General features: G+C 53.0%; 1 protein-coding gene across 1 annotated transcript in view; it reads left to right on the forward strand.

Moving 5' to 3' along the window:
- The window catches only part of UCK2 (uridine-cytidine kinase 2), a 72701-nt gene extending 52677 nt beyond the window's left edge, over nucleotides 1-20024 (forward strand). Inside the window, exons 2-7 of the mRNA XM_062192669.1 lie at nucleotides 7654-7813; nucleotides 8606-8702; nucleotides 9935-10077; nucleotides 15480-15577; nucleotides 18685-18733; nucleotides 19663-20024. Coding sequence (XP_062048653.1) covers nucleotides 7654-7813; nucleotides 8606-8702; nucleotides 9935-10077; nucleotides 15480-15577; nucleotides 18685-18733; nucleotides 19663-19802 — 687 coding nt within the window. The 3' untranslated portion in view covers nucleotides 19803-20024. The remainder of the gene's footprint in view (nucleotides 1-7653; nucleotides 7814-8605; nucleotides 8703-9934; nucleotides 10078-15479; nucleotides 15578-18684; nucleotides 18734-19662) is intronic.
- The last annotated feature ends 229 nt before the right edge of the window (nucleotides 20025-20253 follow it).

Raw genomic sequence — 20253 nt, forward strand, 5'->3', positions numbered from 1 at the left:
TCTGGGGACCCTGGTCCAGGCAGATGCTCCCCACCCTACCTTCTGATACTCGAGTGGAAGTGACCCGGCTGCTGAGCTCCCTGTGCTGCTGTGATGATTAGCACAGCCTTTGGGCTAGGGTGAGAGGATTTCCCAAGCTCTCAGGAGAACATTGACACCGGGCGCCTCCACTAAGGTGTGCGGCTGTGTGGGTGTGGACATCAGTGTTAGGATCCCTGCTGCTGGAAGTCACAGAAAACATCAATAAAACAGGAGTTAGGGGCCGGCATTGAGGTGTAGCCGGCAGAGCCACTGCTTGCAATGCCGGCATCCCATATGGGCGCCCATTCATGTCCTGGCTGCTCCACTTTCTCTCCAGCTCCCTGCTAATGTCCGGAGAAAAGCAGCAGAGGATGGCCCAAATCTCACCCGGGTGGGGAAGACCTGGATGAAGCTCCTTGCTCCTAGCTTTGGCCAGGCCCAGCCCTGGCCATTGCCATCACTTGGGGAGTGAACCAGCTGATGGAGAGAGCTCTCTCTGTCTCTCCTTCTCCTTTATCTGTAACTCCAACTTTCAAATAAATAAACCTTTAAACACAAACAAACAACAAAAAAAACCAGGAGTTCAACAAGATAGCTTTCCTTGCTGTCTCAGACTGTGCTGCTGTAACCACGTGCCTGAAATCGAGTCATCCATTTCTTACATGAGGGCTGCACTCTGCTTCTACAGTGGTCCTTCTTGCCGCATCTCCTGTGTCCTCACATGGGAGAAGAGAATGAACCCACTCTCTCAAGCCCTTTTATCAGGGCCTGAATGCCACCGGTTAGGAGGATTCTAACCTCATGCCTTAATCTCCTGCAGGCTCTGCCTCCTAATGCCACCACACTGGGGGTTAAGTTTTAACTTGAATCTCTGGGGGGCACATTCAGACTTCTGTCCTCTCTCTCATTCTTCTCTCTGCTCTGAGGTCATTCGAATCTTGGGCCTCTTAGGTTCCGCTACTCCCTCACCCTTCGTTGGCAGCGTTGCAAGGTGGCTGCTTGAGCTTCGGCCATCAGGGCTTCATTCCAGCCAGCAGGAAGGAGGGCTAAGAGAGGGGACAGTTACTTCTTGGAGAGTCCAAGAAGCCGCCACTTGACACTGGTACTTATCTAAGTCAGATCTTACTGTGGCCACCAGGAGCTGCGGAGGAAACTGGGGGATGGGGTCACGGGCCCAGGTGAAAGCCGGGTCTGAGTTTGGGCACACGAGCAGTATGTCTGCTACGTGTGTCATATAAGCTTGTTTGGCGGCTGGGGAGGGTGGCCTGAGTGTTGGCCGATGATAACAGGGAGCAGAGCCAGCGTTACCTTTATAGTTCCAGGTGTATGTGAAGAAAAATGAGGGCTTCTGATGGATTCTGACATTGCCTATGGTCGTCTAACAGATACTCGAGTGAACCCCAGCCCCTCCCCCGGCCATGTCTCTGTGCCAGGACCCTAGGAATAAAAGCTGAGTCACCCTGGTCCTTGTCCTTAGAGCACTGGATCAGCCTGTGGCTGCCTTTGGATATTGGCGACTCTTTCTAAATAGTCGTTTAGCGAGTTTCCGATTCAGATCTCGTGTGCACATTGGTGACTGTGTTGCACCTAGAAGGGCTTGCCCTGCACTGCCGGGGCAGGGGGACCTTCCGGAATGCCTGGATTCAGATGGCCTTGAGATGATTCCATGGAAGCCCCACCCTACTGTGCCGCCTGCTTCTGATTAGAGTCAGGTCAGCAGGTTTGAACTTTGTTCTCAGCTCACCCAGGGCTAATGACTGGTGCTTTGGTTTTCTCGTGCCTATAAATTAGAGCTTCTGCACTGTATGTGGGGAGCAGTCCTGCCCCCAGAGGAGTGACGTGATGTCTGGGAGGGGGGCATGCTGGTTCCTTTGGGACGGACACCATGTGAGTTAGTGGGTATGCTTCTGACTTTACAAAGGGGAGAGCCACTGCTGTCAGGTGTCACATTGCATGGTCCTGGAGCTGAGGAGGATGAGCCTCTGGCCTTATTGCACTAGTCCCTGCTGGGTGCTGACCCCAGAGCAGGTGTTAGCCACATGTTTGCTCCCTGTTCCCGAGAGCGGGAGGAAGTGATGGGTCCCTGCTCCCTGGGCTGTGGGCTTCCTGGGTTTTCTGCCCTCTCGTTCTAGAGCAGCTCGCCCAGGAGTGACAGACCACATGTGGGCAGAGTGACCCTTAGCTGGAGCAGTGGCAGCCCAGTGCCCCTGGGACACTGACTGCAGCCTGAAGCCCTCCCCGGGGCTGAACTGCTCTGAGCTACTCAGCGTTGGGCTCCAGTACCTTGACGCTGGGTTCTTAGCACCTTGGCGTTGAGGAGTGTGGAGCACAGGTGACCAAGTAGCTGTCAGGACTTGATTGCCCCATGTGTCTTACTCATTCGACAGTATCATAATGGGACAGGAGGGTCCCAAGCGCTAGGTCCTGGAAGACACACACACACACATTACACATTACACACACCCCAGAAATAGCACGGTAAGAAGGAGCCAGGGCTATCCAAGCCACCTCCCAGGAAAGAATGATGCTAGAGACACAGCCTTTCTGTAGCAGTGCAGGGACCCAGCAGCTTCCTGAAGGAGTTCATTGTTGAGCACATCTGGTGCCCTCTGGCTCTTAACAGCTGGATTCTTTGAGCTTCCGTCAACATTTCAAGAATGGTTTTGTTTTGGGGGTGCACATCCCTTGCTGTGATGCCGTGGGATGAGAGTTTTCTGTTTGGGACCCCTTCCCTCCCCGAGCAGTGTCCTCCGGGAGTGGAGTAGCTCAGTGGAACACGCCGGGGCAGACGCCACCACCACAGCTGTAGTTCTGACATAGTGAGAAGAACTGCGGCTTTGGAGCGGGACGATCGATGGTTTGGGCCTCAGCTCTGTGACCATGCGCAAGCCGTTTAACTCGATCCATTCTCTAACCACCTCTTTCCTCGTGAGAAAATAAATGAATAAAATAATATCTTGGAAGGAGTCTCATGAAGTAATGTCTTCAGAGTATCCTACAAGTGAGGAAATTAAAAATCACTTTCATGGATCCTGCCATCCATGTAGGTTTTTTTTCTGCTTTTTTTGAGGATTCCTGGACGTACTGAGCTGACCTTAACTTTGCATTCAGACAGCAATCTGTAGTCTCAGCGGGCCTATCCCTCTGCTCCTCCTAAGTGGCAGTGGACAGAATATAGGCTGGGTACTCTGTGCCACACATGGACATCTCAGGCAGAACTGAGCTGAGCCAGCTCCACAGTGGGCAGTGGCTGCCTGCCTGTGAGGTGGCGCAGGGCAGCTGTGTAGGAGAGGTGGAGTCTGGCACTGGAGCGTAAGGGCTGGAATCCCGGCTCCAATGGGCGCATCCTTTAACCTCTCTCCCTCCCAGCATTCACCCCCAGCACTCATAATTTCCATCTATAAGGTCACAACAATTGAAAAATTTTAAAGTGCGGAGCCCAGTGTCCAGCATGTAGGAAGAAACTTGGCTCATGTTATAAGAATTACTACATTGCATTGTGCTAACATACATGTTTTAAAACTTAACCATCCTAACCGTGCTTGCGTGTACACGTCAGCAGTGTTGAGTATTTGCATGGTTGGACAATTCCCCAGAACTTTCTTGTCCTGTAAATTGAAGCTGTATCCTTTCAGTCACCCCCCGTTTCCATCTTCCTGCACCCCTGGCAGCCTCCAACCAACTTGGCTGTTTCTAAGGACTTGGCTGCTCATGCACCTGGAAGTGGAATCATACGGGCTTTTTCTTGTTGCTCCTATGGTTAAGTGTGGGCCCAGTTACATCCTCTCCAGCCCATAGCTTTCTGTAGGCTCATCATTGTCTGCCTTTTCAAACCCCAGCCCTGGGTGAATTAGTTCTTGTCTTAAAGGAACAAGATGACACTCTGAAACCTCATTTTAGCCTTATGAAAAGGCGGCAGAATTAGGGAAAAAAAAAAAAAAAAGATCCTTAAAGGATCCTTAAAGGAGGTGTAAAGAAGTGGGTGTGGGCATTAGGTAAGGAAGAGACCCTTCCCTCATGGCAGAGTGGAGCCCACAGAAAACCTGTAGGAAAACAGAGACCACCACCACTATCAGCCCCTATGGACATGTCACTCAGATTCAGCCGTTCTCTTGGTCTTGTAAGATTCCATTTCTAACACAACCCAGGAGTAAAGAAATACCTTAAAAATGTAGATGACTGCGGAGGCAACTTTGTTTTGCTCGTTCATGTGGTGGTGTTTATCTCTGGGTTGCGACTTCTGGGTGGAGATCAGTAGGAGGCAGGGCTGCAGGATGGTGGGCAGGTCATTTACCTTGCCCTCCTCCTCCCTGATGGAGAGCGCCTGTGACTCCTAAGGGTGGCTGGAATGGAGCACTTGGCATGGGGCCAACCATGGAATAAGCAGTCAGGTGCAATGTCAGGCAGTGATGGTGTTTCTGTGGAAGGAAGGGTCACCATCCATCCCTTGAAGACAGGAGACGCGCAGCTGTGAGCTAATGAGGCTTTGCAGTGAGCACTGGCTTTCCAGAGCCGTACCTATCGTGGGAGCTCAGCTTTGTCTTGGGTTGTGTGGGTCGAGGGAAAGGGTTGTCTCTCTGCAAAGTTGGGTGGTATGACTTTTATATATATATATATGACTTTTTCAGCAGTGATGCGATTACTTTGCGTATGAACAGCGTTTTCTGAGTTTTAATTATAGGTGAAAAGTAGTATGATTTTGAGGGCCGGCGCCGCGGCTCAATAGGCTAATCCTCCGCCTGTGGCGCCGGCACACCAGGTTCTAGTCCCGGTCGGGGCGCCGGATTCTGTCCCGGTTGCCCCTCTTCCAGGCCAGCTCTCTGCTATGGTCTGGGAGTGCAGTGGAGGATGGCCCAAGTGCTTGGGCCCTGCACCCCATGGGAGACCAGGAGAAGCACCTGGCTCCTGGCTTCGGATCAGTGCGGTGCGCCGGCTGCAATGGCCATTGGAGGGTGAACCAACGGCAAAAAGGAAGACCTTTCTCTCTGTCTCTCTCTCTATCCACTCTGCCTGTCCAAAAAAAAAAAGTGATTTTGAAATATCTAGAAGAAATTCTAGTAGTAAAGGTTATAGTAGATTTTACCCTCACAGAACCTTAGGATGTAAGAAACAGCTGCCGGTAGTAAAAGGAAAGCATGGCCTTCTGATATTTAACAGTTCAGGTTTATAATTGCATAGAATCTTTCATTCCTCTCGGATCATTTCAACCACAAAGTTTTGTTTTGCTTTAAATAATTTGAAAGTCGGAGGAGAGAAAGACAGAGGACCCTGTCATCCACTGTTTTACTCTGCAGATGTCTGCAACAGCCAGGGACGGAAGCTTGGAGGCTGGAACTCAGTTCGTGTTCCGCACACGGACAGCAGGAACTCAGTTCCTTGAGCCGTCATCACTGCCTCCCAGGGTCCACCTCAGCAGGGACATGGGTGGGAGCTGGTGCCGGGGGCTCTGACACAGGGGGCGGGGGTCTTTGCTGGCATCCTAACTGCTATGCCAAACGCCTGCCCTGCATTTTCACTTTTGAATACAGTTAAAGTCATGGCACAACTTCTATCTACCCTGTAGTCCAAAGTAGCTTAATATGCTTTTCAGTGCTAGTATGAAAGAGTATGATGGAAGTAAAAGAACTTATGTTCAAATAATCAACAGGTGATGATGATGATGGGCATCAATGTTTCCTCAAAGAGCCTGGGTGGGGTTGGGTGTCACAGCTTGTACCACAGAGCATGTTGTGCAAAACTGTTGAATTTATGTAGACTGGAACAGCAGGAATGGCGGGTTTCCTTATGCTCAAACACATCAAATGACTTTATAAGAATTATAGCTTAAAATATCTTCACAGCTGTCTGTGTTAACGTCAGTTGGTCTAATAAAATAAGCTCACTATTAGGCATCTAAGGTTGAACCCAAGAATCCTCTGGATTCGTTTATTTTTTAAAACTCGATAATTGGCCCACCACTTCCGCAAGGAGGCTTAAAGTTATGGTTTCTAGGGTTTTTATATCAACATTTTTTTATGTTACTCTTTGCGTCAAAAGTGAAAAAAAGTGAGTTACTTTATAAACATAATCCTTATTTTGAATGTACTTGTTTTTATAATTTTCCTTTTAAAAGGAGTGTATGTTATTGGGGAGAAAAAAATAGATATATGAGGGTACTTTATTTTTTTTTTTACTTAACAAATATAAATTTCGAAAGTACAGCTTTTGGATTATAGCGGCTTTTCCCCCCATAACCTCCCTCCCACCTGCAACCATCCCTTCTCCCACTCTATCTGAGGGTACTTTAAAAAGTTAATGGATGGCCAGCGCCACGGCTCAATAGGCTAATCTTCCACCTGTGGCACCGGCACCCTGGGTTCTAGTCCCGGTTGGGGTGCCGGGTTCTGTCCCAGTTGCTCCTCTTCCAGTCCAGCTCTCTGCTGTGGCCTGGGAAGGCAGTGGAGGATGGCCCAGGTCCTTGGGTCCTGCACCTGCATGGGAGACCAGGAGGAAGCACCTGGCTCCTGGCTTCGGATTGGCGCAGTATGCTGGCCGCAACGCGCCGGCCGTAGCAGCCACTTGTGGGGTGAACTAACAGAAGGAAGACCTTTCTCTCTGTCTCTCTCTCTCACTAACTCTGCTTGTCAAAAAAAAAATAAGTAAATAAATAAATAAAAAAAGTTAATGGATAATGCAGTTTTATTTTGGTGCAAAAAATTTTGAAAGTCATGTAGTTCGCCCGTTCTTCATTCCTTCCTTAAAAAAGATTTATTTTACTTATTTGAAAGGCAGAGTTAGAGAGAAGGGGGAGGTACAGACACAGAGACAGAGATCTTCTATCTGCTGGTTCACTCCTCAGATAGCTGCAATGGCCAGGACTGGGCCAGGGTGAAGGCAGGAGCCTGAACTCCATCCTGGTCTCCCACGTGGATGTCAGAAACCCAAGTACTTGGACCATTATCAGCTGCCTTCCTGGCACGTTAGCAGGAAGCTGGGTCAGAAGCAGATTAGCCGGGACTTGAACTGGCACTCGATATGGGGTGCAGGCATCACAAGCAGTAGCTCAACCTGCTGCACCCCAGTGCCCGCCCCAGTGTGCAGCTTTGAGGTCTTTTGGAACAGGCCTCCCTGCCCTAAGTGGTTGTTGTAGGCATTGATGATGTATGTGTCTCACATCACTCTGAAGCTGAAGAGGTCGGTGCCTGTGGACTAAAGCACAAGTAACCAGCAGAAGTGGGGGTAAAGCCTTGATCTTGGCCTGACCCCTGGCTGTGACTTTAATTCTGTCACTGTAGAGGGAATTGCGGGGGTTCGAGGGGTGTCCCACGGGCAGTGCAGCTGCCTCTTGATTCCCGGGGCCAGTGTCATCCGTGTGCCCTCTGCCCGTACCAGGGAGCAAGCAGGCAGAATCAGGTGGTGACATCTCTTATTAGAGGCTTTGGGAAGGGCTTACGTCACTACAGAGGCCTGAAGAGCAGTGACTGTGCTAAGCAAAGGGGGAAGGGACCCCTGTCTCCCTGCATCCGTTCTCCCTGAGCCCTGCAGCTCTCTCACGGTCCTTTGGTTTGTTCCTTCAGAGTGGGTGTCAGCTCAGTGGCCCTGCCACCCACACTCCTGTCTCTCACTCCTTGGTACTCTCTTCCCTCCACACAGTCCTCTGTCTGCGCCAAGATCGTGCAGCTCCTGGGCCAGAACGAGGTGGACTATCGCCAGAAGCAGGTGGTCATCCTGAGTCAGGACAGCTTCTACCGCGTCCTCACGTCCGAGCAGAAGGCCAAGGCCCTCAAGGGCCAGTTCAACTTTGATCACCCGGGTGAGTCAGGGTTTAAAGGGACGAGTGGTGTGTGTGTGTGTGTGTGTGTGTGTATGCACGCACATGTGTGTATAAGAGAAACAGAGGGAGAGAGAGAAGAGAACACACGTGAGCTTGTTTGGGAGTGGTGGGTTGGGGGCAGTTTCCTTGTCCTGCTCACGAGGAAGCTGCTTTGCTCCTCTGTCCCAGTGTATAACATAGGGGCCTAATAACCACCTGTCAGGGCCATGCTGGGGCTTATGGGAGAAGGGATTTTGAAATGCTCCCTTGTAGCCCTTGCCTCATATCTGGGTGAGTCTGAACATGGTGACTGTCTATGAGCCACAGACAGAGCACACACGCCAGTCCTGGCACTCACTCTGACCTGAGGCAGCCTCTGTCTCCCTGGTGTGGGTGCACCCAGTGGGTGGGTTCAGCCCAGCGGCCGGCAGGAAGAGATGGCGAGTTTGGGTGCTGCCTGAGCGAGTTTGTCCTGGCCGCCCCGATCGGCACTCCTTGCTCTGGTTTGGGTTTCTTATGGTGGTTCGGCGTGGTGCCCGTGGAACATACCCCACCTGCTGTGAGTCAACTTTCCAGACTGGCAGATACCAATCTCAGGACAGCAGCTGAACCTCGAGGCGAGAGAGAGCTGCCTGAGGCCAGGGCAAGGATGGTGAAGAAGGAGAGGCGAAATCTGGCCAGAGCTTGGCTTCTCTAGTGCGAGGTGCACCGTGGGGGCGAGGGGTAGGGGCAGGACAGCAGGAGAGATCTTTTTAAAGCTGAGAACCATTGGTAACAGTGCTTCTCCTTCAGATGCCTTTGACAACGAACTCATCTTCAAGACACTCAAAGAAATCACAGAAGGGAAAACGGTCCAGATCCCCGTGTACGACTTTGTGTCCCATTCCCGGTAGGTAGACGGTTCTGGACTGGGTTGTACCGCTTGCAACCCAGAGTGTCCCCCTTGGTGTGCGCTGGGCCTGCTTCCCCACTCAGGACACTTGGGGCCTCTGCCCTGGCCCTGCAGCAGCGGGTGGCAGAGCAGTGGCTACACTGTGGGTTGCACCCTTGGCAAGTTCACCTAGGCTCTTCCTGGAACTGTCCAGCCGTCCTGTCTCATTAACGCTGAAGGAAGAGATCACGACTGGGGCTTGGTTGAGGAACTGCACCAAGCTTGTTCTGATCAACACCCCTGAGCTGTTGTTCCTGGAACACACGAGGAGGAGGGGTGGAGGGAAGGTCAGGAAGAACAACAAAGAAAACAGTTTTTTCTGCTCTCCTGGGTGAGCCGGGCTTGGACCGAGATGGAGAGGTGTGAGGGTGTGCTCCCAGAATTCCCTCCAGGAAGCATGCCAATCCCATCATGCCAGCCCTCTGAAGGGAAGCCTCTGTTTCCATGACCCTGAGTAGGAACAGAGTCATGGCTTAACCCATCACACCCCAGCACCAGCCCCTATAGCAACCTGTTGAGAGCAGGCAGAGCCGGACCCAAGCAGACGCTCCCTCTTGGAGCCATTGATTATCCATTTTTGGAATTTCTTGTCCCCACCTGCCTTGGGGTGCAGATAAGGGCGGCTGCCCCCAGGGACCTGTGTCCTGACCCGCGACCACTGTGCTGGCTTGGGGTACAGTCAGATCAGATAGAACTCGGGACCTGACTTCTGCAGAGACGCCTTGTCTGGTCTGTCTCCTCTTGTTCTAAGCCTTGTGTCCTCCTCTCTTCTGTCCCGGTCTCTGTTCTTTCTTCCTCCTTTCATTGGCCTCAGGACCTGGGGGAGGGCTGGGGCTGCTGAGAGAAAATCGAGCCTCTGTGTTTCAAAGTTCACGCCGCGAGGTTCCACAGATGCCTGGCACAGGGCATTCCTAGGACGCCCCCGGAGAAGCAAGAAGTGGCGTCTGCTGTTGTCTGTCTGTGTTCTGCGACCCACAGCAGGTTTTTTTGTCCTCGTGAAAAGGATGTCTGCCCTCTCTGCTTTGTGGCGAGAGCCCAGGAGAGCTGGTCAGAGGAGCCCCTTGTCCTCGCCGTGAGCACTTCCTCTTGGCTCCTGGGTGGCGTGGAGGGCTATTCTGTAAGGCCGTGGGAGCCATGCTCCTTGACCCCTGCGCCGGCCCAGCCTGCCCTCATGTGCCCTCTGCCTGCAGGAAGGAGGAGACGGTTACGGTCTACCCCGCCGACGTGGTGCTCTTCGAAGGGATCCTGGCCTTCTACTCCCAGGAGGTCCGGGACCTGTTCCAGATGAAGCTCTTTGTGGACACAGACGCCGACACCCGGCTGTCCCGCAGAGGTGCGTTCCTCAAGGCTGTAGATGGCTGTCTGGGACCAGGGCTGGGGGTGGGGGTCAGGAGCCTGTGACGGGCCCTGAGCAGGAAGCATGTGCCTTGCCTGGGGCAGCTGTGTGGCCCAGCCCAGCTGCGTCTGTCCAGCCCCAGGATGTCCTCCTGCCCAGACTTCGGTGACATTTGAGAAGGGATTAGTCACTTACTGTTTTGGATAACGAAAGGCCTGTGAGGTCACTGAGACAAAATAAGAAGTTGACATTCTGGTTTTGCTGGGAAAAAGTGTGGTGCGATGCCCGCGCTGCCTGTGAGTTCCATCCCCTCCCCGCCCCCTTTGCAAGGTATCAAAACCAAGATGCCTCGATGATGGGAACTAGCCACAGGGCATCTGGGGACAGGAGCCCTCTGTGCCCGCAGTGCTGGGCAGCTCATCCTCCCAGCCTGCTTCCCTAGCCCCTTCGTCCTGCAGAGAGCTTTGTGGGGCCCTGCTGCCCTTCCCAGCCAGCCCAGCGGCCCTGTTCCCTCATCAGGCTTTCCTGAGTGAGCGTCTGCGCCCTGCTGAGCCGGTACCTGGGACGGGAGGCACAGGCGCTCAGGATGGGGGGCTGGTCTGTGATTTAAGCTCCGTAGACACCGGGTGGAGTCTGCTTCCTGCAGACTTCCCGAGGCTTCATGCTGAGAGAGGGTGGGGGTGGGGCGGATGGACAGCATCCAAGAAGGCGCACGTCGCGGGTGCAGACAGAAGTGGCTTGTTCTGAGAGTGGCGGGTGTCTGGAGCGTGCAGAGGATTGTGTTGAGGAGGTGCTAGAAAGTAGGGCAGGGCCAGGCTGTGAGGACGGAGAGTGACTTGGTCTCTCTGGGCAATTTTGAGCCGGGGGAGGCAGATGAAGTGACCACCGCCCTGTGCTGCACCGCCATTGACTGAGGAGGTGTTGAGTGAGGACTGTGGCCGGGGAGTCTGTTTGGAGACTGCTTTGCTGACCTGGACACGGGCCGTCGTGCTGCTGTGTGGGAGATGGAACGTGGGCTGGGGAGACTTGCAGAGGGCATTAGCAGAGTGAGAATTGACAGGACCTAGCACGGGTGGTTGAGAGGTGGGGTGACTCATGAGGAATGAAAGGTGACCGAGGTTTCCGGCTCTGTTGTGCCCGGGAGGAGGGAGGCGGGGAACGGCAAGCTTAGCTCCCTATCACAGAGCACATTCCCAGTTTTGTGGGCCCCGGCCGAGAGCCTTCTCCCTCCCGAGGTGGGTGGCTTCCATTTCTTGGTTGGTGAAGCACATCTGTCACCATCCAGGTGCGTGCTGTCGTCACAGGGGCTCATCCTACAGAAGAACCAGCCCTGGCGTTTGCCCCAAGAGCGGTTGTGAGTCAGGGTGGGGACAGGCGGGACCACGTGGAGGACAAGAGTGGGGGGTGGGTTGCTGTGGTTTAGGCCCTCCACAGAGCCTCCTGGAGGCTTTGTGGCACCTCAGGCTTGGGTTTCGTTATGGGGAAGCCAAGGGGAACAGGCCTCTCGGGGGGGAAGGCTCTAGATGAGGCAGGATGTGTGGTCACCTTTGAATCAGTGAAGCCCCAGCCTGGCAGCCCCCAGGGTCTGGTTCAGCACCTTTGCCAAGTTAGGGAGGCAGCACGGTGTCTCAGGAGCAGCACATTTTGGAGTCCCGTGAACTGGGCTGAGTTCCTGCTTCCCAGGCCTGCGACCTTGGGCAGATGGTGTTCTAACCTCTGTGTGTGTCATTTTCCTGCTGGATGATCGTAGCCGATGAGTGTTCCTAAGGCAGGTGAGGTGCCAGGTGGAACGGGCATTCGTCAACGAGTGTCTGCCCGGTGGATGAGAGTCTGCTTTGGCTCAAGCCACCCACATCCTCTGATTTGCCACTAGGACAAACCACTAGGTCAGGGCCCCAGGAGCTGGTGCCAGCATTGTCCAGCAGGAGGGCCCAGGGAATTAGAGCCGTATCAGGAGTTGTGGCCTTGACATTGGAAAGTCAGTGAATCGTGGGCCTCTAACTCAAATTGGGGTCATCATGGTGTGAGTTGAATAGAACACTCTCCCACTTTCTTGTCCTGGGACCCTTAGGAGGAATGGGGGTAATCCCCAAGGTGATGGGGCTGTCCCTGGGGGCTTCTGTGGGCCAGGTCTGCCAGCGTCTGCCTTCCCTAGAGCTTCCTGTCTCGGACCTGCTGACTTGTCACCTGCCCACAAGCCCTCCCCTCCCCCCATGCCGATCACATGAACCCATTCTCTCTCCACGTAGGACAGGAAACATGCCTGGCATGTGCTTTGGTGGGGGGAGGGAGGGGAATGGGTTAGTCAGGAGCAGCTGTTGGGCTTGAGAACATTCCCAAGTTGCTTCAGGATTTCACCCATCTGTTTGTCGCCCTCCTGGGCATGAGACCCCCACACGAGGGGGGAGGGGCCTGATGAGGCACCCCTCCCTCCCTCTTGCCGTTCAGAGGCCTTGGTTTCTAGCAGTGCCGGCCTCTGTGTCCCTTCTTGCTTGTCCTTGACTCTGCCCTTGGCCACAGGAACAGGGCAGGGCTGGGGGACTTAGCACAGTGGACGCCTGGTCCCCTCTGCACCATTCTTTGTGCCTGGATCACATAGAATTGGGGCCGCAGTGGCCTTTGGGATGTCCAGTCTGTTCTTTTCCTGTGGGGTAGCATGTTTCCTCACCTGGCTTCGGAAGTGAACTGACTTAGCCACTGTGTTTTGGGTCCTTCTAAATGTGCCCTCATCCTGGGCTGACCAGAAGGAGTTCTGCTGGGTTTGGAAGGGCCTAAGCAGACGTCCAGGCAGGGGCTCTGGGTAGACCAGTAGCTTCCTACCCTCTCCTCCCTCCTCTGAAAGGGCCTGTCCTGGTCCAGCAGATGAGCTGGGGTCCTAGTGAGGCCAGGGGCAGCTGGCTCTGTGTCTTCGGTTTCCCATTTGTGCCCTGGCCCGGTTCAGACTGCGTCTTTGGCTTGGCCCTGTCTCTGGGCTGTGCCTGAGGGGCAGGGCGTTTCATCACAGCCAGCTGGCTGGCCCTGTGTCATCCTTGGCTTGAGGAAGGGCCCAAGGCTGTTGGGGAGCAGAGGTGGGTGGTACCCTTGGCTTTTGCGTGTTCCCTCTGTGTGGGCCTCCTGCTGACCCCCATCTGTCTCTCTTCTCCCCTACCTGCCCTGTTTCTTCTACGTTACTCTGTCTTGCGGGGTGTCTGCGTCCTGCGGTCCCCTCCTGGACCACACCATCACCTGTCCAGCTGCGCTGCAGGACTCCCTGCTTTACACTGCTCTCCTTCCTGCCCGAGATCCTGGTTCCTGTGCTGCCATTGTGCTGTGTCAAGGAGCCATAGCTCTGAAGAGGGTGCTGTCATCACAGTCATTTCAGAAACGCGTGTGCATGGGTGCTGTGTCCTGGCTTCTGTGCGGAAGGGTTCTGTGCTCCTCTCTCTGTATCCTGCATAGTAACTTTAGGAAGAAGGTCCTGCTGTTGCCGCTATATTACCACCAAGGACATGGAGGTTCAGAGGTCACAGAGGAGTTGCTGGGGTCAGCATTCACATGCAGGCCAGTTTTCACCCACAGCAGGTAGTGCTGGAAGCAGTCTGGGCTGCTCGGCAGATGCCCCGTGAGTCACCTCCTTCCAGGCTTCTGCATGGCCACTTGCTTCTCTCCGGTGACAGAGCAGATGAGGCCACCATGTCTGCCAGACACAGGGAGCCAGAAGCTGGGGCCACGTGAAGGAATGCGGGCGTGCCGGGAGAGTGGCAGAGGCCCCCACGTAGCCAAAGCCATAAGCAGTCGTGTGAAAAGCACATCTCGTAGAACAAACTTGGCATTGGGCGTTGGCAGGGAAGTGAGCACTGCCCGTGTATGCGTGTGTGTGTGTGTGTGTGCGCGCGCGCTTTAACCCCAGCCCTGATATCCTCCCGATCTGGTTTCCTTTTTCCCTTGACCTTTTTCTGGAAACGTGTGAAGAGCCGGAGGCTGCACTCTGTTTTGGCCACGTTGCGCTCTTTGGCTATGTGTGCCAGAGCTCGGAGGACTCCTAGGGGCCGGCCACGTGGCAGCTCCTCAGGACTCCCTCTGGGCTGAGCATTCCCAGCCGATGCCTGTGTTGCAGTGCGGGAGAAGGCCGTTTCCTGGCCAGGCTGGGCTGGGCCAGTAGGAGGGGTTGTGAGGCAAGCCCTGACACATTAAAGACCAGGCAGCCGTCTTATTACCAGGACGCATGTGCTAAAAATCCACTTTGTAAATGGAGGAGCTGGTGTGAAAGTCGGATGGTGGCGTCATTAGTCCCCGGCTGGCTCCCTGGAACGCGGACTCCCTGACGGTTTCCTAGCCTTCTGATCTGAACCCTCGCTGCATGCTTCCTTCCCTGCCCCTGCCGGTCTGCGCATGTGCACCTGTGGTATTTGGAACCACAGCTTTCCAGAAATGAACAGCGATTGCCTGTGTTTGTTGACAGAGAGCTTCACCCCACCCTGAGTCTGCTAGCTGAGAGGTGGCCTAGGAGGAGCTGAGGGGCCGTTGCCAGTGACTGTGGGCGGATCTGGTAACCTCTGCCGTGGTGATGAAAGACTTGGCAGCTGGGGAACAAGTTGTAAAATAACATCCGGCGGGCGAGGCCATTTTGATCTGAGAGCACCTCCTTCCAGAGTCAGCCCTGAAGGGGAAACCGAGGCTCCCAGGGGTTAATGTGCCATGGCACCATCAGGATTCTGCTCCCTTTATTCCATTTCTTAAGCTCTATTAAAAAAAATGTGGGTGAAAAGTCCCTGAATAAAACTGACCGGGGGAAGAAAGAAGAGGAGAGAAGATGGCGACTTAGGGTCTACCTGGGCTTCTCCACGGCTCCAGCCCACAGTTTTCTAGACCTTGGTTTTCTCCTCTTCGTGAACTGATTTTCCTGTGTGCAAACCTGTGTACGTGAGGGCGGCGGGAATAGCTACCATCCCGGCATGCTCTGCCTCCCCACCGTCTCTCAGGGAGTGTGGGTGGGAGCCAGATGCAGCAGGTTGCTTGACTTGCGAACACAGGTAAGTGCAGGGGACAGGAGGAGGCCCCAACACCTTGCTTCCTGTTAGCGGTGAGCTCTCCAGGGCTGTTCTTACCCCCTTCCCTCTTTTTTGGGGATGACATTGCTTTTTTGTTTGGATCAGATGTAGAGACAAGAAGGTCGTTGGCTCTGGCCAGGCATTCTTCTTGTTTCAGAGAACATTTTGTCACAGCAGAAATCTGACCATAGTAAACCAAAAAAGAATGTAAACTTGGCTATTTTCTGAAACTGCTGCTGATCAGATCTTGGCCAAGTCTCTCTGGACTCCGGCATGTGAATCACCCAGAGCAAATGTGGGGCCTGTGCAGGCCTGGCCTGCCTCACGGGGGGCGGGCATGCTGGCTGACTCTTTCTCCTTCTCTTACAGTATTAAGGGACATCAGTGAGCGAGGGCGGGACCTGGAGCAGATTCTGTCTCAGTACATCACATTCGTCAAGCCCGCCTTCGAGGAGTTCTGCTTGCCAGTGAGTGGGGTTCTTTGGTTGGTTTCTGCTGACTGTAGAATCTGGAATTTTTTTTTTTTTTTTGGTAAGATTTATTTATTTGAAAGGTGTGGAGTTCCAGAGAGAAATCTTCCATCTGCTGGTTCTCCCCGCAAATGGCTGCAACAGCCAGGATCGGGCCAAGCCAGGAGCCAGGAGCTTCTTTTGGGTCTCCCACGTGGGGAGAAGAGGCCCAAGCACTTGGGCCAGCCTTTGCTGCTTTCATTTACAAAGGCACATTAGCAGGGAGCTTGATCGGAAGTGGAGCAACTGGGTCTCGAACTGGTGCCCATGTGGGATGCCAGTGCTGTAAGCCACTGAGCCATAGTACTTGCCTCCTTGATTTATTTTTTATTTACTTAAAAGGCAGAGTTAGAGAGAGAGAGATATTTTCCATTTACTGCTTCATTTCCCAAATCTGTGGCATGCTGAAGCCAGGAGCCTGGAGCTTCTTCTGGGTCTCTGGGTACAGGGACCCAAGCACTTGGGCCATCTTCCACTGCTTCTCCAGACACATTAGCAGGGAGCTTGATCGGAAGTGGAGCAGCTGGGTCTCGAACTGGTGCCCATATGGGATGTTGGCGTTGCAGGCGGCAGCCCTACCCATTACGCCAGAACACCAGCCCCAGAATCTGGAATTCAGGAAAGCACGCAGAGATATTTGAGTAACTCTCACTGCTCACATGAGAGGGCAGCCTGGGTGCTTTGAGCTCTGCTATTGTGTCTCCAGGTAGCCCTTTTAGGGTAGAGCCAGTCTTTGGGTTGCCATTTTGATCCCCAGCAAGTCCTACACATTTTTGTGTGGTGGGGTTGTGGTGTGGGACCCTCTGTTCAGGTTGTGTCCTACCTCATGATGGCTCTTAGAGGAGCTGTGACAGTTGGAGTGAACCTTGCTCAAACCTGTCTTTGGCCCCTGGAGAGGTCCCAGCAGGGATAAGCTTCCTGACTCATGCCCTGGCATAGACTTCAGGTCCTCCTTGTAGTCCTCCCCATGGTGGTGGCTGGGAATTCTCTACAGAGGTAGCTTTCAGAGAAGAAAGTAGGGCATGAGGGTGGAGTCCGCAGCCCAGGAGACACCATCTACTTCTGGGGTTGGGCAGGGGTGGCACAGAAAGGTAGACATCACGGGAAGTGGGGGAGATGGTTTAGTCTGGGGAGGAGGAGAATCCTACACCCGAGTCATTGTGCCTTCTCCAGCTTGGCCACACCGTGATCAGACTCCTCAATTATTGATAATTTAGCTTCAAAGCGGGTGGAGGGCAGGGAGGGAGAGAGGTTGGGACTTGATCTGGTCTTGGGAAAGGTCTTCTGGGGTGCCTACCATCTGGGAAGGCCTTGAAATGGGTTTAGAGTAAAGCTAGGTTTGGGGATTTTTCTGTTTAACAATTAACTTTTTCTCCTTCTCTCCTGGAAAAATGTGTTCTAAACCTGTCATTGTTTCTTTACATCAAACCAGACTTCTGTTTCAGATCAGGGGCAGGTGGACTTTCTGAGTTTGCTGAGTAACCTTGAGGCCCTGTTCATTGCCTTGGGGACGGTTAGGTTACAAGATTAGGTTTCTGGGAAGAGGACAGAGTGTGCCAAGGAGCTAGGAGATCCTTTCCTGTTTTCTTTTTTTAAAAGAAAAAATTTTTTTAAAAAAATTTGAGAGGTAGAATTACAGACAGAGAAGGAGAGACAGAAAAGTCTTCCATCCACTGGTTCACTCCACAAATGGTCACAATGGGCAGAGCTGGGCCGATATGAAGCCAGGAGCCAGGAGCTTCTTCCAGGTCTCCCACACTGGTACAGGGGCCCAAGCACTTGGGCTGTCTCCTACTGCTTTCCCAGGCCATAGCAGAGAGTTGGATCAGAAGAGGAGCACAAACTGTGGCCCATATGGGATACTGGTGCTGCAGGCAGAGGCTTAACCTACTACACCACAGCGCCAGGCCCATCATCTCCTCTTTTCCATCATCCATTTCTCTCCTGAGAATCGTCCTGCTCTAACTTAATAACAGAAAGTGAGTTTATTATTGGACAGTGAGTTGAGATGACCGCCAGTTTCCTGCCATTTGACTTAGTTGTCATGCAGCTCAGAGTTACAGACAGACACTTCCTGGGCTGCTTTTGTTGATCCTACTGTCCAGCTACTCCCTGCTCAGGGAGGACCAGCACATTGCTTTGCAAGCCCAGAAGCCAGACCTGATGTACACCTGCTTTGTTTAGGCTGGCTTTGGGCCTGCTGCAACTGCATTCAACAGCATCAACATGGAAGCTGCCTGGGGGAAGAGGGGCTTGTGCTTGTCATTACTAGGGTGTTGTTTGCTCTTAGGCTAAACTGAGCTCCTACGCCAGGACATGGGTCCTTGTAAAACAGCCCACAAAATCTCAGCAAGGTCAATAAAAGCAAAAGAAATGGGTCTAGCTCATGGTGCCCCCCCCCCCTTTTAAAATCTTTACATTGTATAATAACAGCCAGTGGCACTGGCTATGGGTGGGGATTACTTTCCTGGCTTTGTCCTTGCACCTAGGGGTCAGCGGTGCCACCTCTTAACCCCGAGCATAAAAGGCCAAGGTGAACTGCTCCCTTTTCACGTTTAGGCTTCTCTAATTTATGTTTTTCTTAGTGGCAAAGATGCAAGTATGTACTTGGTTTCAAAGACCATGTCCTCTGTATAGGTTACAAGCGGAGACATCGCTAACAAGAACTTAAGCAAAAGCTGATTTATTATCATTCAAAGTAGATAAAAATTTGGGATAGATAATTAAAATGTCAGATTATTAATTGGTTTTGAATGAGCCACCCAGTCGGATCATTTCACATTCACGGGAACATAAAAGTCCTCATTCCTTGTGCCTTATTCTCTGCCTCCCTTCTCCCATCATGTTCCAGCTAAATAAGGCCTTTGTTGGGGGCCCCCAAACCTCTAGGTGTGCCTCTGCCATGATGAAGTGGTGCACAGGATCCTATTGGACGCCTCTTGCTGTGCCCCCTGGGGTTGGTAGTAGAAGGCTGGCCCTTTCCCGTGTTCCCTTGGAGGAGGAGCTCGGGCCGGTTTAATCTCTGAATAGTCCCATTGATGTCTTGGAAATCTTTTTCTCCACAGACAAAGAAATACGCCGATGTGATCATTCCTAGAGGTGCAGATAATCTCGGTGAGTCTGGGCCGGGCGCCGTGCTTTGGTGTGAAACCTGTGCCCTTTGGTTAGGCGTACTGTGGGGCAAGATGTGGGCCCTGCAGGCATGTCTGTGCCACTAGCCCGAAGCTGTGAGCGGAACAGTTCTGCTGCCTCACGTGGCTGGCCTCATCCAGGATGATTTGCCACCATGCTCATTCACGGCCCCAGTGTCGTCACCCAGTCCCGGAAGCTTCCGGTTGACAGGATCTCCCATAACCCCGAGACGGGCCTCAGCTCCTCCGCCTTTCCTGACACTTTTTTTTTCTTTCAAGAGTATAGACCCATTTTTCATTAGAACGGTCCTGCATGTGGGCACATCCTTTGCTTCCTTGCTCTGGGCGTGAGCTGAACGGTCAGGAGGGAGTATTGTGCATCACATCAGCAAAGGCTGGATGCTTCCTCCTTATTTGGAGACGTTGGCATTGATCGGTTGATTGAGGTATAGAATTTATTTCCAAGGTTAATAACAGATCTCCGTCCTGCATTTGTGGTGGAGGGAGAGAAGGGCTTTCTATGGGCAGCTGGTGGATATCCTGGAGGAAGGGTCTCCGGACTTCTGCGGTCAGGACCGTGAGCAGGCCTCAGGTCGGCAGTACTTTGCTTGATTGCTTCCTCCAGTGGTGACTCCTGACCATCTTCTGCTAAGAAGCCCCTTCATGAAGGGCTGCCTGAATGCCAGGCATCGTCTGCCTTGTTCCTTTGCACTCTGCTGTGAGAGGTTGCTGCCCCGTCACAGGCCCCGGAAGGTTGAATGATTTGCCCGCTAGGGATGGAGCCACCTCCCTGGAAGCCTGCCTCTGGTTCCTGTGTGTCCTTCCACCCAGACAGACCTGAGTGTGCCCACAGCCCTGCATGCGCTCTCGTCCCTCCCTCCTTTGCTAATGCCTCTGGTCTCTGCCCCACAGTGGCCATCAACCTCATCGTTCAACACATCCAGGACATCCTCAACGGAGGGCTTTCCAAAAGGCAGACCAACGGCTATCTCAACGGCTACACCCCTTCACGCAAGAGGCAGGCATCAGAGTCCAGCAGCCGGCCGCATTGACCCCTGCCTCCTTCAGACCCCGGCCCCTATCTCCAGGAGACAGAGGAGGGGTCAGGAGGCACCATCCATCTGTACATATCGTTTCCTATGACATTACTGTATTTAAGAAAACACCACGGAGAGGAAATGCCTTTGATTTTTTTTTTTTTTTCTTTTTGTACTTTGGAACGGCGAAATGAAAACAGAACTTGACCCTGAGCTTAAATGACAAACTGTGCCAACTACTACTGGTGATGCCTAATTATGAATCCAACGTGTAACCAGTTATAAATACATATATATATATAAAAGGATCTATTTTTGTGTAAATGTACAAATACTGTAAAGCTGTTTGCCGTAAGTATTTTGCAGGAGGGCCTGTACTGAGTGTTTGGGGTCTGGAGCTGGAGTTCCTCCAAGGGGAAATGGCCTCATGTGTTCTAGATGGGACAGGCTCGGGCACCCGTGGGGT

This window comes from Lepus europaeus, chromosome 5 (assembly GCF_033115175.1).
Source record: "Lepus europaeus isolate LE1 chromosome 5, mLepTim1.pri, whole genome shotgun sequence".
Taxonomy (NCBI): Eukaryota; Metazoa; Chordata; class Mammalia; order Lagomorpha; family Leporidae; genus Lepus; species Lepus europaeus.